We start from the raw sequence: 15,681 nt of genomic DNA, 5'->3' as shown, positions 1-15,681 counted from the left end.
AAATACGATAGTTTACACCAGTCCATTCACTATATCATTTAATCTTGCAACTCATATTTTCTTCCACCATATCCATACTTTGTCTTCTCTTCTTTAAACTTCTTACCTCTCTTCATGAGAGTCTCATTAATTCTATCCAGCCCTGGCTTTCTTGGTCTTCTCATTCTTTGGTCCATTCTCCCTTCCTTCATATATTTGTTTTTTAGCTTGATGTTCCTTTTCTATATATGACCAAATCACGTCAAGTATTTCTTTCTCACAATTCAATTTGTATTCAATCCACTTTCATTTAGCACTCATTCATTCTTTATCCCAACTCTTCTTTTACCATGCACACCTTTTAGTAACCTAGTCCCACTTTCAACTTTCTCCTGATCTATGCAACTCTCATTTTAATATGTTAAAGTGGGCAGAGCAGAGATTTAATATGGAACTATTCCTTATACATTTATCTGTAAATAATTTAAACAACTAAGAATTATTGTACATACTTGTGCTGCTCAGTGTTGAACCATTTTCTGAGTATTTTATTTATTGTCAAAGTATAATTTTGCCTGAGTAGTATGTATTCTGTCATATACTACCCAGGCAAAATTCATACTTTTAAAAAATGTACAAGCCTATTAATTTTTTTTCTAAATCAACATATAGTGGTTTTGGAAATGTCGAGAAATATTGGGAAAAAAAACTCCTTTTAGTGTCTCTTTCCATTTGGAAGGAATAAAATTATTTTCTGAGATATAGATTTGCCTAGGAAAAAATATTAATTAGAAGATTATTTTTTTAAAAATGAAAATATTCCAGAAAGGGACATACAGATTAGGGCAGATCAGGGAAATTATTATGGTTAACTTTAGAACTAGGAACCTGAAGATTCAATTTACTGGATACCCTAAGCCACAAAACTCAGTGAGTGACCTTTGGCTAGCCCCTTTCAGTCCAGTCTATTTCTCAGGATTGTTGATGTTAGGAAAAAATAGGAAGAGGAAACATTAAATATACTACTTTGAATTCCTGAGTGAAGGTATTATTTAAACTACTAAATTAATATATACTAATATTCAGCACTTTGTTCAGGTAATAGAGACTATATTTAATTGCGCTTAGCCAAGAGAGTAAATCAATCTACAACTTTCTTGTTCTATTAATTACAATTTCTATTTTTTTTAAATGGAAGTCTATACATCTTATGCCTTTGGAGTTAATTCCATTAAATAAACAACTCTTAAATCTAAATAGAGCATTAATATACTTGCATTGTACATTCCAAATAGTTTCTGATGATACTAAAACTAGGATTGAAATATTTAATAGTTCAAAACGTTTATTTCTTTATCTGGATTTTTACCTTTCAACAATCACATTTTTCCATATTTCTAAAATAGTTTCCATTCTTTAAAAAGAAATGTGGATCGAAATTCATATAAAGCACATACAAAATCTAAAAGACTCTAAAACAGTAATCCATTGGTTTAGTTTTTGTCAGTGCATTCTTCAGAACAAAACTTCTATTATAATTATAAAGTATTTATTTTCTTTGTCAGAAAACTCTACAAGCGTTATGCTTTCCTTCGTTGCGATGATGAAAAAGAACAGTTTCTTTATCATCTCTTGTCATTCAATGCTGTAGATTACTTCTGTTTCACCAATGTTTTTACAACAATTTGTAAGTATAACTTTTTATTATTGGAAAAATTTCAAATTATCTTGTGGTACCTAATTTTCTATAGTAAGCTTTTGTAGTTCAGACTCCACTTTGTCAGATCCATGGAATACTATTTTCATATGACTTGTATATGTATACCACTATAGAGAGCTAAAAGTCTTAGGAGAAAGGAAAATGAAATGCAAGAAATGCAGATTCTAAAAATTATGTAAGACAATTATTTATAAAGCAATATTAATCCCAACACATTATTCAAATTTTAAACTTTGGATTTCTCAAGCCAGGGAAGCTATAATTATATTTATTTTGAGATGTGATAGAAAATATATTTAACTACTATAATTGATTTTTATCAGTAAACTGGAAAGAGAGCATTTTCTCTCCCTAGGCAGGGAGATATATCTATACCCTATATACCCTCAAAATTTGTTATAGAAAGTCATGACTTTGTGTGGGAAGTGAAAAAAGGACCAAAATGCTTAAAGATACTTAAATGAACATTGGTCAGTACAAGACGCTGAATGCAATTCGGTAGCTATAGGGCCGTGATGGCGATATGGCACACGTAGCCATATCAGTGGCTAACGAGCCGTTTCTGGCCTCTGGAGGGCCTCCGGGGGGGGAGAGACCGTTTTCAACTTCCCCAGACTCCTAGAGAGGCTCTGGAGCCAGGTGAGAGAGAAAAACGGACCTTCCAGGCCATCATGTGCCAGGAGTGAGGGGAGCGGGGTGGGTTTCACATGTGTGGGGGGCAGGGCGCATAGAATTATGGGTGTGGGCACGTGTGTGCAACCCCCCAGTCCCCGCCTCCTGGCACGTGATGGCAAAAAGGTTAGCCATCACTGCTATAGGGCATGCATTGTCTTACATAGAGTGTGTTTTTGGAAGAATAATTTTCAAAAGGCAGTTTATAGATACAAATATTTTTAATTGTGAGACAGGTATTTATATGTGCATATTTGCGTACCTATTTGCTTCTTCCGTGGATCAAAAATATTAGTGTATTTATGTAAATAGGTTTCCTGGAAGCAGTGATTTTTAAAAGCGTTTTGAAACTGTCTCATTTATAAACAGAGAATAAAACAATATCTATAAATTTTATCTATAAATTTGCTAAACACAATTGTAACTGGTTTGTATAATTTATACCTAGTATTTTAGTAAACACTAAAATAGTATAAGGGATGGAAGCGGGGTGAAATGCTACCGGTTCGCACTGGTTCAGGCGAACCAGTAGCTATGGCAGAGGGTGGTTCGGAGAACTGGTAGTGGCGGCGGCGCAAGGCTCCACCCACCTGCTCAGACGTCATTACTTCCTGGTTTTAACAGGAAGTAATGACAGAAGGGCTTGTGCATGCACAGATGATCCAAGTGCGCACGCGACACACGCACGGGGTGGGGCATGTGTACTTCCGAACCGATAGGGAGGGTAAGTAGATTTCACCCCTGGATGGAAGTAAGATCTGTTCCCATCTTACTTATCATATGCTGTTGCTGGCTTTTTTTTTTTCTTTTCATTTGGCTCATGGGGCCAGTATTGGGCTGATACTGGAAGTTAAAAAGTATTAAAGAAGAAGGATGATTTTTACACACATCTCCTCAAAACCTTATTTAGCTTATTCATGATATATAAAGATTTCAGTTACTAAATACAGCTTTGCTAAGCAATACTTTTTAAAAGAGATTTAAGAAGAGTATGTATGTATGTATTTCAAAATTTGCTAAGTTGTTCTTCAAAAATAACCTCAGCAAACTTATAACACTCTAAACTATTACTTACTTTTTTTAACTGATATAATTCATAACATAAATCAATAAAAGTTAAGCAGACGTGCTTGGTTTAAGAATTAAATTGAAACATAAAATTAAAAAGCTTAATGCTTAATGCCTGGAAGGTGACAAAATGAACTGGGAAAATTCTCAGTGGAAAAGTTTCTTACTGGGGAATTTCTCACTGGGGAACTATATATTTCAGGAGTAGCAGATTCTACTGACGAAGCTCAGTAAAGCTCCCCCTGCATTTATTTTTGGAGACAATTATCCAGCTGTATGTGTGTTTTCTTTTTTACAGTGATTCCATACCATATATTGATTGTTCCTAGCAAAAAACTTGGTGGCTCAATGTTTACAGCCAACCCATGGATATGCATTTCAGGAGAATTGGGTGAAACAGGAATCCTGCAGATTCCAAGAAATATGCTGGAGATGACATTTGAGGTATCTCTCATATTGTTGTTGAACAGAAGAAAGCAACTTTTCAATCACTAAGCCCTGTGCTTTTGTTTCAAAAAATATTTTTTAATGATCAAGGGCTACATTGCAATAATGTAAAATAAGTAGCGGAGGCTGGCTAAGAGTCCTTTAATGTTTTTTTTTTAAACAGGGAATAGCTTACACACCTTTGACAGTTGGCCTTTAAATTTTCAGCAGCTTTATAGCTCAAAACTACAGGTATCCCAGAGCCATGGGATATCTACCTCAAGTTAAAGAAACACAAAATAGAAAAGCATGGAGATTTTGGGGGAAGGAGGGAGGGAGAGAGAGAGAGAGAGAGAATTTAATAAATTGGCCTTTGAAAATATTTATTTTTGTGGATTCCAGCAAACCCTGACAACTATGATCACAAAAGGAAGTTTACTAAAGGAGGAGCAAGGTTTCCCCTTTCTGCATTTAATTTGAAGTTTTGAGAAAGTTCTACATCTGATTTTGAAAGGACCGGCCCGCAGGGTCTCTGCCAGTGAAAAGGGAGCTCAGGAGGGCCCTCCCAAGCTCTGTTTTTGCTGACAGAGGGTTGCAGGAGGCAGTTGCAGCCGAAAACTGAGCTTAGGAGCCTGTTTTCGCTGGCAGAGCACTCGGGCCACCACAGGCGCCCCTGACACAAGTGACGTTGAATTGGCCATGCCCACTTTGGCCCCCCGAGGTCAAACACAACTCTGATGCAGCCCTCAATGAAATCAAGTTTGACAACCCTGGTCTAATGAAACAGAACTTTCAATGATTTATGGAAAATCAGCAAGGTAGGTATCTGGTGCCTCTCTAGGATTAGTGTTACAAAGAAGGAGGAGGGGGATGCTGCGTGCATTCCTCTTAGTGCTCCTTTGAGATCTCATGGAAATAGGACCCTAAGCAAAACCTCCCTTTTACAATGCATGAAACATCGAAGTCCACTTGAAGGGGACAATCCTTAAGGTAACCTGGAATTTATTCCCATAGAGCTTTATAAGTAATAAAGAATTTTGATTGGACTTGGAAACTAACTGGTAGCTTGGGCAGTAAGCAGAAAACATCCTGGTACTAATTGTCAGCCATTAATATCCCAACCGTTGCAAAGTGCACCATCTGCAAATTCTGGGTCATTTCAAAAGCAATCTCATATAGAGCATGTTAGAATGGTGTTCAGGACATAAATAAATGTTGCCATAACTTCATAGTCAAGGAAGGGGTGTAGCTGGCAGATTAGCCAATGCTGGACATGCTTTCTTTGCCCATGGCTTTCCTCTGATGTCCTGCAGCAGCCATATGTTTCCAAGTTGTGGACCTGTTCCTTCAGAGAGAGAGAGAGGATCCCATCAACAACAATTACTGAGTCATATTGGAGAAAATAGAGATTATCATATTATCCTTTTAATCGTCATTAACATTCCAAGCTTCTTCTGAATGTCAGCTACCTTCTCTCCCTTGCATTTCTGTTGTTTCAATTGCAGAGCAAAACAGAATTGACTTTGAAACGTTAACTCAGATCTTTGTCTTCATGCATCTCCAGTGTCTGCCTAAAGTCCAGTTATATCTTCCCTCTTCTAATATACATTAATGAAGGCATCTTGTTTTCTCTCTTTGTTTTTTTTTTTTTACCCAATATATATTTTTTTTCCTAATTTTTAGTGTCAGAATTTGGGAAAACTTACTACGGTACAAATAGGACATGATAATTCTGGATTGTATGCCAAGTGGCTAGTGGAATATGTTATGGTCAGAAATGAAGTGACGGGTCATACTTACAAGTAAGGTTCCTTTCAATTTATGCATTGTACAAATAGTATTTGAATTATTGAATTCAATGAATTATACACATTTATAGTACAATAAATATGATGGCCTCATTTTCTTGTTTCTGTAACTGTTCCAAACAATAAAAACTTCATCTGGTCAGATAGGTATCATTTTGCTTTCTTATTTTATGAAAATAAATCAGCTACTAATGCAGATGACTTGCAATATTGTTACATATAATAACCTGCAATGGTGTAAAATTCAGCTCTAAATAGTAATTCCATATGTGCAGAAGGTATTTGGTGTCTCTCAAGGATGTATTAATCATGATAACCTTTCACCAACTGAACCTGCAAATGTTGCAAGTTGATTTATTTGGAATTTTCTATTTCACATATAATAGATAATCTTTTATCTATTATAGTAACTTCCTATTAGTTTCATGCTTACACAAAAAATGTGCATTGACTTCTGCATAAATTGGAATCTAATGGAAGAATGGAGCCTATACAGTATACATCCTGATTTTTTGAATCAGTATTTGACAGCCTAAATTGTTCTACAGTATTACACCCCATTTGTAGTCCATTCCAAATATTTGTATGCTTAAATCCACAATTTTCAATTATTTTGCTTTCCAAAAGCTAAGCTTTTGTGAGACAGAAACAGTTATATCAGAGGTGGGCAACCCAATGAGTTTATTTGAAACCCCCGTTATCCTAAACCCGCATTGCCAAAATGTAGCAACGAAATAGTCAAATTATAGTAGATCAATTAAAGCTTATTGCTGAGTTTGTGGTCTAAGTTAAGGATTCATTGTGGAAATTCTCCATCTTCTGCTTCTTCCCTCCCCCACAAAAGAACTCAAGGGGAAAAATCAGGTATGCATCTTCCAGTGGAAACACTGCAGCATCAAATAGCCTTCAGTGATCTTTCAAAAACTCAAGACAGTCAGTTGTAGCTCTCAATATCGCAAGAATTGTCTATTCTCAAGTTCATGAACACAATTCTGCTGGTTCAATTATACAGTAACTGGAAAGATTTACAATGGAGTACACTCACCTTACAGAGGAAAATCAAGTGTGTTGTGTGCTGTCTTATTAAAAGTGCAATATGAGCAAAATGACCCTACCGTACTTTCTTTTCTTTATTTTTTTCCTCAGGTTTCCATGTGGAAGATGGCTTGGAAAAGGTGTAGATGATGGCAGCTTAGAAAGGATCCTAGTGGGTGAATTGCTGACATCACATTCTGAGGTAGACGAAAGGCAGTGCAGAACCCCCCCATTGCAGCAATCCCCCAGCATGATCAGAAGATTTGTCACCATATCACCTAACAACAAGCCAAGTAAGCTGGGTAGATTGTAGTTACTTCCACTCATAGTGTCTATGGAGATTCTCAGTCTTCAAAGAAAAACCAGAAAATCCAGTTGCCTCTTGAAAAACATGAGAAGGCTGAGAGAGGATAGTATACTATTCTTTTTTTTTTTTATTGAAAAAGTTTTTCAAATACAGATTTTTCCCCCTTTCCCCCCCTAGCCCCCCCTCCCCCTCCCCTCCCCCCATGGCTTCTCCAAGATAAAATCCAAATTGATATCACATTATATATAATACTTTACCACCCTTTTACACCACCCCCTATGTGCTAACCATTTCTTTCTAACATTATTATTATATCCCCCCTATACTATACATTTCAAAGCAACATTCAGCTATAAAACTATATAATAAATCCTAATTTAGCATTTATTCAACTCATATGTCTCTTTAATTCAAATCTTTTAAGTATATTAATATCTGAACATAACATCCCTTTTCCTAAACTAAACAATCAGTAACCTAACCTATCTCCACCCACTTTCCTACAGGTCTACCATACATAATATTTTTAATATCTTTGTTCTTCTGCCCGCACCACTAAAAGATATTTCCATATATAAATAAAATCCTCAAATGACTTTAAATTTGTAATCCATATAGTATCTTCTGTAATGTCTTTCAACTAGATTATTAATTCCATCGCCCATAATATACTATTCTTGTTTAGTATTTGAAAGATACAAAAAAGATCATCATCCCTTCTATACTGCTGGACAGCATAAAGAATAGGTATCAAACTCTCCACATCACATTGCCATCATTTCCCCCCTTCACGGAGCTGAGGTGGGCATGGTCTGTGCATGACGCATCGGCCCATGGGCCACCAGTTTGACATCCCTGGCATAAGGCATAAGTAATAGGAAAGAGTTTGTATTTAATGTTCGGGGGGGGGGGGAACCAAACTTCCCAACAGGAGAACCAATTATCCAGAGAGCTGGACGGCTTCCCATCCGTAGTTGTGTTCAAACAGAAGCTTGTCAATTATTTGCTGGGGATATTTCACTTCCTGCAGTAAACAGGATTTGTCCTTAAGGTTAAGTTACAGATTATGCACAAATTAAAAAGTTCTATAAAAAAGAGAGAATATGTTCTCCATTCTTACTTTTAAAAGGACTTGACTTATCTGTGTATAAACTAGACATCGGATTAGGTTTTTAAAATATTTTTTTTTCCTTTTGTAGAGTTAAATACAGGTCAGATACAAGAATCTATTGGTGAAGCAGTAAATGGAATTGTCAAACATTTCCACAAGCCAGAGAAAGAGGTAAGCTTACTATACATGGCAATAATGGGGGTTGATAATTTCTCCCTTGATTGATATCGGCCTAGAATTGACTACTATAATTGCTAATTAATGTAAAGGTATGGATTATCAAATACATAATATTGTATATAATTTCATATTGTGGCATTTTTATTAGGACTTTCAACTGTGTTTGAAAGCTGTAATTAAGTTCATTTGATCAGTATTAGCCAGGGGTGAAATCTAAAATTTATTACTACCGGTTCTGTGGGCGTGGCTTAGTGGGAGGGGGTAATGTGACTGGGTGGGCGTGGCCAACTTTTTTTTTTTTTTAACTTTTAAAAGCATTTTTTCTATAACCTTAAGAGGTTGCAGAAAAAAATGCTTTTAGAAGCCTCTGACGATCAGGCAAGTCAGCTGGAATCACCAGAGGCTTTTAAAGACATTTTTTTTCCTACAACCTCTTCGGCTGAAGAGGTTGCAGAAAAGAATGCTTTTAGAAGCCTCTGACAATCAGACAAATCAGCTGGGATCGCCAGAGGCTTTTAAAGGCATTTTTTTCCTACAACCTCTTCGGCCGAAGGGGTTGCAGAAAAAAATCCTTTGAAAAGCCTCTGACAATCCCAGTTGAGCTGCGCGATCATCAGAGGCTTTTTTTTTTAACTTTTAAAAGCATCTTTTCGGCCGAAGAGGTTGTAGAAAAAATGCTTTTAAAAGTAAAAAACACAGCCTCTGATGATCACGTGGCTCAGCTGGGCATGGGGGGGGGGGCGCGCAGGGATTTTTGCTACCGGTTCTCCGAACCACCCGCCGCCATCGCTACCAGATCGGGCGATTCAGTCCGAACCGGAAGCATTTCACCCCTGGTATTTGCAGAGGTGAAATATAAATTTACATCTAATTTATCTTTTACTGTAATTCTTTTAATTGTTACGAGCTGCTCAGAGTCATGGGGGTCAGGCAGCATACAAATTTGGTAAATTGTTATTATCTGATAAAAAGGGGCTAGGTGAACCACACTGTGGAAATCAGAGGCAATTTTGGAATTTGATTTGTGTGAATCTGGATCAACATATAATAATATAATATTATTATATGTATATGAAATCTTAATCTGTTCACCGCCCTGAGTCCTTCGGGAGAAGGGCAGTATAGAAATTCAATAAATAAATAAATAAATAAATAAATAAATAAATAAATAAATAAATAAATAAATACTTTCCTTCATTTTCATACACAGAGTACTTTCTCATCTAAGATTTTTTACTAGTTTCCCTATTTTGAAACTAGTTTACTAGTTTCCCTATTTTGTAGTAGTAGACATATCCTTGTAGGTCTGGCCTAGGGGTGAAATTCAAAATGTTTCCCTACCGGTTCTGTGGGCGTAGCTTGGTGGGCATGGTAGGGAAAGGATACTGCAAAATCTCCATTCCCACCCCACTCTGGGGCCAGCTAGAGGTGGTATTCGCCAGTTCTCAAACTACTCAAAATTTCCGCTGCCGGTTCTCCAGAACCTGTCAGAACCTGCTAAATTTCACCTCTTTCAGGCCAAACAGGAAACATGACCAAATGAACTAATTCTATTTTATTGTAAAGCTACATTAACAGAATCTGACAAGTTAAAGTACAAATTCCTGCCATCTCCTTTACAATCCGAGAAGCTAGAGAGGATTCTTTTTGAACTTCTTGCTCTGCCCCCTTTCCAGTTGCAGGCTATATCGTCTCATATCTGAGCATTTCTTAGGCAACATTTCTTCTCTCCTCTTCCAAGGTGTTTCCTACATACTATTACAGATACCCAGTAGCATAGCATCCATAGCGCAAACAGAAGTTGTCCACTATTCTCCCTGCAGTTTCAATTGCCTGTTCTGCCTATTTTGTCCTTTCTTTACGTTGTATGGCAAAGGTCCCCAACCCCCAGTACATGGACTGGCAGCGGTCCGCAGCATGTCAGAAACTGGGCCGTGCAAACAAACAAAACCCCATCCACAGGATGCAGGCAGCACACAAAACAAGGCCCCCTCTGGCCCATGGAAAAACCTCTCTCCACTGTCACTGGTGCCCAAAAAGTTGGGCGCTGCTGTTGTATGGTAAAAGTTCATTGTTTTCTTGTGGATGCAATCTGGGGGTCTCCATTTATACCAGTAAAAAGGCTGTTGTTATATATAAATTATAGATTATCTATCCCTGTTCTAGTGTGTTACTCATTCAGTAGTTCTCATTTTGCTACCTTTTAAGTAAATTTAATCTATTAAAATACTCCTGAATCTTTTTAATATAATAGGTGGAATCAATATGAAATATAGGTAGCTTATGGCAAATGTGTATAGTATTCAGTTAGTTACAGTGGTGAGTTTCAATATTTTTTACTACCGGTTCTGTGGGTGTGGCTTGATGGGCATGGCATGGATTGATGAACATGGCTTGGTGGGCGTGGTGGGGAAGGATACTGCAAAGTCTCCATTCCCTCCCCAATCCAGGGGAAGGTTACTGCAAAATCCCCATTTCCTCCCAATCAGCTGTGACTTGGGAAGCAGAGAATAGATGGGGGCGGGGCCAGTCAGAATTTTTACTACCGGTTCTCCGAACTACTCAAAATTTCCGCTACCGGTTCTCCAGAACTAGTCAGAACCTGCTGAAACCCACCTCTGATTAGTTATCACAGGCTATAGTGATTTACGGTTAGACAGATATATAAACAACTTAAAAATATGTTTTGTTTGATTTTCTATTGGCAGAGAGGAAGTTTAACACTTTTGCTTTGTGGAGAAGGTGGACTTGTTTCAGCTCTAGAGCAAGTGTTTCAGCATGGATTTAAATCTCCTAGGCTCTTCAAGAATGTTTTTATTTGGGATTTTCTAGGTAAGTACAGAACACTTGCTTGGAAATATAATCCTATAATATCTACTTTGTCGTCTTAAATGAGCTTCATGTGTAATTTGAATTATTGGTTGTTGAAGTAAATACTATTTAGAACTAGAAGTAACTTTTAACACCCATTCTTAATATAAGAAAATGAAATGAAGCAATTATTCTAGATAATATTTGAAGAAACAAGGCAATAGGGAAGAAAGTAGTCAAATAATATTTAAGCACCAAGCGAAAATATGAGTGGTATTTTATCAATTGCCTGGATGTCAGTTTTTAAATTTGAAAGTGTAATGATATTTGCTTTTTTATGTATTATATACATTCTCTACTAATTCTCATTATAACAAAGTTGAAAACAATAGTATACTACAGGTAGTTCTCAGTTTACAACAGTTCATTTAATGACCGTTCGAAGTTACAACAGCACTGAAAAAAGTGACTTATGTCTGTTTTTCACTCTGACAATTGTTGTAGTATTCCCATGGTCACATGATCAAAATTCAGATACTTGGCAACTGACTCATATTTATGACAGTTGCAGTGTCCTGGGGTCATGTGATTCCCCTTTGGTGATTTTCTGACGAGCATATTCATTGAGGAAGCCAGATTCATTTAACAGTCATGTCACTAACTTAACAACTGCAGCCATTCACTTAACAACTGTAGCAAGAAATATCATAAAGTGGGGCAAAATTCACTTAACAAATGTCTCTTAGCAACAGAAACTTTGGGCTCTGTTGTAATTGTAAGTCAAGGGCTATCTGTACTACATAGATATTAGGTGATCAGAGTAAAATTGGTAAGTTTGTATTTAGAAACACAAAAATAATTCTGTTACAATCTGATATGATTAGATGACCATTTTTGTTGTTTTATGTCTACCTTCAGAAAAAGCACAAGGATTTTATGAAGCTCTTGATCAGAATGAACTGGTCCCAGAAGAAAACTGGCAGAAAAGGGCGAGGAGTTTTTGTCGCTTTGTAACAGCCATCAACAACACTCCTAGAAATATTGGAAAAGATGGCAAATTTCAGATGTTAGTTTGCCTTGGAGCTAGGTATGACTCGATGGCTATTGCTTTGTCTGTAAGCTGCTTGCTAGAATGTTTCCCTAATTATTTTGTTTCCTTGTTCTGTTGATTAGGTTGGTGCTGTTTAAAGAAGTATTTGGTCACTTAGTTAGCTTTTAGAAACTTAAAATAGAAGATGGTTATCCGTAATTGGTTATTTTGTGACAAGGGATTTTTTTTAAAAAATAATTAGTGTGGTTTAAAAAAAAAAATAACGAGAGATGGTGTACATGCATATATAAATGCTCATAATTATAGATTAAAAGACTGAAAATGCAAGAAACCCTAGATATGAAAAGGAAATTAATGTGTTGGAAAAAGAAATGTTAGAGTTTTTGTTTTTGAATATTCACTAGTTCTAATATTTGTACCTTATGCTATAATAAAGGTATTGTATTTGAGCTCCTCAAATGTTATAATGGGATTGTAGCTGAATGAAAATAATCCTTTTAGTTGTTTCGTTAATAGTTATCTTCACAATCCAGTTCCAGTCATTGTCAGAACTGCTAGCATCTGGAACTATTTTAGTTTATGAGTTTATTGAGAGAAGTAAATACAGTTTTTTTTAAAGTTGAGAACTAAGTCCTGTTAGTGAAAAATATTTAAGCTCTGGATAGTTTTTACATAATAATAGAGTAAAAACCCACAGTGAATAGGTACACAATTTGCCAGTATTGATTAAAACCCCAAATCATTTGAGAGATGACAGACAGACACACACACATGCACAAGATACATATATATGCATGGTCTTTGAAAAAATTAATATTTGAGTAACCATTTGAATCTTCTGGAAAGAATTATTATGCTAGGATTTTTTTTCCAAAGATAAACCTCTTCTTGCTCATTCCAGTCCTATGTCTCAGAAGTCCTAATATTGAGAGGAGGAATTTTTTTCAGCCACACCCTATATTTCATTTTAATTTTTTTGTTTGTGCGGGTAAGAATTGCACAAACAAGCAATAATTCTATCCAAATATTTTATATACTTTTAAAGGGAGTTGTTTCTACTTAAAATAGTTAAACTTAATACATGTTAAAGATTTTGGAATTCCTTTTTATTGTCTTCAGAATTTTGGTTGGAATGCTGAAAGTCTCAAGCAAGGTATCAGCATTAAGTCTACAAATTGCTTTCACCATGCAATTGCTTTCTGTTAAAGCTATGATTGCTGACATTCGGGACTTGTGAGAGTAATAGTTCTAAAAAATGTGGAGAACTTCAAGTTAGCTTGTCCATACCAAAGCTAGGTAGTAGATATGTGATTGCTAAATTTGAGTTACGAAGGAGTGATAATACAAGAAAATTTAGTATTTTTCTTACAAAAGAAGATAATATTTAATGCTTGTTTTCAACCTCTAAAACTTTCCCTTACAGAGATCATCTCTTACACCATTGGATTGCTCTGTTGGCAGACTGCCCCATCACTGCTCAGATGTATGAGGATACAGCATTGATAAAAGATCACACGCTTGTGAATTCTTTGATTCGTGTGTTGCAAACATTACAGGAGTTCAATATCACACTGGAAACATCCCTTGTCAAAGGAATTGACATCTGATTTTGCCTCATGCAACAAGCACTGTTTAAAAAAAGCAACAAGGAACAAACTATTGTTAGTATGCAAAGATTATATCTGCTAATACATCGCATCCAAAATATTCATGTGACTCAATGCAACTCTTCTGGAATGAAGATCCAAATGGTGTACAAAAATATAACAAAACTGTACATCTGGTGTGTAAAAGGAAAAAGGATACTTATAAATTACTTTTAGAGTTTATTTGCTGATTTGCTTTTACACGCTTTCATGTGAAAGAGTTAGATGAGTATTGTGCAGCTTATTTTAAAGCTGTAATATTTCTTTGCCATAGATAATGGTGCAGTGAGAAGCTCTTAGCATTCTCTCAACTTGCCTTCAGACTATATCCTGAAAAAATGTAATTAACACATTCCAATTTCTGCTAAGTCACTAAGCAATTAAAAACTAATATTTTATTACGTAAGTTACACTATTTAGCATTTCCATGTTGAATCACTGCTGTGCTGCAAGAAACTTAGAAATGTAAATGTTTTTAATAGGCTCAAAGCACTGAATTCATTAGCAATTTTTCTTTTTTTATCAGTATTATTTTTAGCAGATTTTTCAGGAGTGAAACATGCAGATAGATGTTCAGAAATCAGTAGTATTTTTTCATACATGAAATTGCACAGAGAAAATTATAAGTGTGTTTTAACTGGCATTTATTTATTTAACTTTTTCGTCATGATCTGGTCTTTGCCTTTAAAAAAAAGAATGCTATATACTTGAGTGCAGTCCCCTTAGACAGAAGCTCCAGAATAAGTATCTGCAGAAAAATATGTCAGCATGGACATGCCTTTCAAGTTCAATCAGTTTATATCTAATGATATTTCAGAACATAAAATACAAATGTGATTATTTTAAGGTCGCATATCCCCCTACGTAATGGCTAACAGTGTAATAATGTGACACTTGTTGGAATAGCATATAAATATGCAGAGTTACAGAACAAAAATTTCACACTTGTGTGACATCTTATCATACTGGCACAATTTTATTACAGCATTATAAGCACATCTTTTGGTCAAACATTTGGATTAGTATGAGTGAGGTCAGTATTACTGTGACTTACTTATGCTGTTACTAAACCTATTAACATAGAAAGGTTTTCAGATCTTGGTTAACCCTACTTCATAGGCAGAAGATAACAAACATTTTCTTTTCAAATGCTGAATGTCATGTTCTAATTTTGCTTTGTTAAATGGAGGATTTCTTGGATACTTGTGAACATTATGTAAAAATATTAGCCTATTCTAATAAAGTTCAGATGTGGATTCTTATAAATAGTAAAATTCCAATCAAGAAAAAAAATCTAGTGAATGCCTAGAAACAACTGTCATTATTAGCTGAGAATTTAAAATCCTTAGAAAATGCATACCTAATAGAGATAATACTGAGATACATAGGACAAGGGTTGAAATCTCTGTACTATAGTAGGAGGCCTTTTCTGTATGAACACATATGGAGCTGTGAAAAAGGAGTCTTCAGTTGTCAGTTTACTCAAGTAGCATTATTCTTAATTCCTACATTTTGTGGTTATTTTTTCCAGTAACTTAAAATACAGCACATGTATTAAATTTTACTATTTTTACTTACCTTGTGTTTTTCATTATTATCTTGAGAAGCGTTCATTATTGTCTTCTTTCACTTCATTTTTAATCTATTTACTCTTATCCTAAGAGGAATATGCTTGACTCTCAAAGGAGCACATTTACCTTTATTTTATTTGTTGTGTATTGATCTATACTGAAATCTCTCTCTGTGTTCATCTAAACATATTCTTTTCCTCCAAAATTTTATCAGGAAAAGTCTTAGCTAACTGCACACAAAACTTTTCAAGATAAAAACACCTGTTACATATTCTTTTAGGCACTTTCTTTTGAAA

At 35.6% G+C, this 15,681-nt stretch overlaps 1 protein-coding gene across 3 annotated transcripts in view; it reads left to right on the top strand.

Moving 5' to 3' along the window:
- The window catches only part of DENND5A (DENN domain containing 5A), a 77,650-nt gene extending 62,259 nt beyond the window's left edge, over nt 1-15,391 (top strand). For 2 of the 3 annotated variants that reach the window (XM_070933907.1, XM_070933900.1), the window contains 8 exons: nt 1,545-1,666; nt 3,738-3,883; nt 5,549-5,667; nt 6,820-7,001; nt 8,215-8,297; nt 11,015-11,138; nt 12,036-12,204; nt 13,592-15,391. In XM_070933907.1, the coding sequence (XP_070790008.1) occupies nt 1,545-1,666; nt 3,738-3,883; nt 5,549-5,667; nt 6,820-7,001; nt 8,215-8,297; nt 11,015-11,138; nt 12,036-12,204; nt 13,592-13,775 (1,129 nt within the window). In that variant the 3' untranslated portion in view covers nt 13,776-15,391. The remainder of the gene's footprint in view (nt 1-1,544; nt 1,667-3,737; nt 3,884-5,548; nt 5,668-6,819; nt 7,002-8,214; nt 8,298-11,014; nt 11,139-12,035; nt 12,205-13,591) is intronic. The other variant, XM_070933916.1, reaches the window with a different exon arrangement.
- Nucleotides 15,392-15,681: the final 290 nt, after the last annotated feature.

This window comes from Pituophis catenifer, unplaced genomic scaffold (genome assembly GCF_029215685.1).
Source record: "Pituophis catenifer annectens isolate HBS135680 unplaced genomic scaffold, rPitCat1.0.hap2 SCAF_1, whole genome shotgun sequence".
NCBI classification, from domain to species: domain Eukaryota; kingdom Metazoa; phylum Chordata; class Lepidosauria; order Squamata; family Colubridae; genus Pituophis; species Pituophis catenifer.
This window is presented reverse-complemented; position numbering and strand designations above follow the sequence as displayed.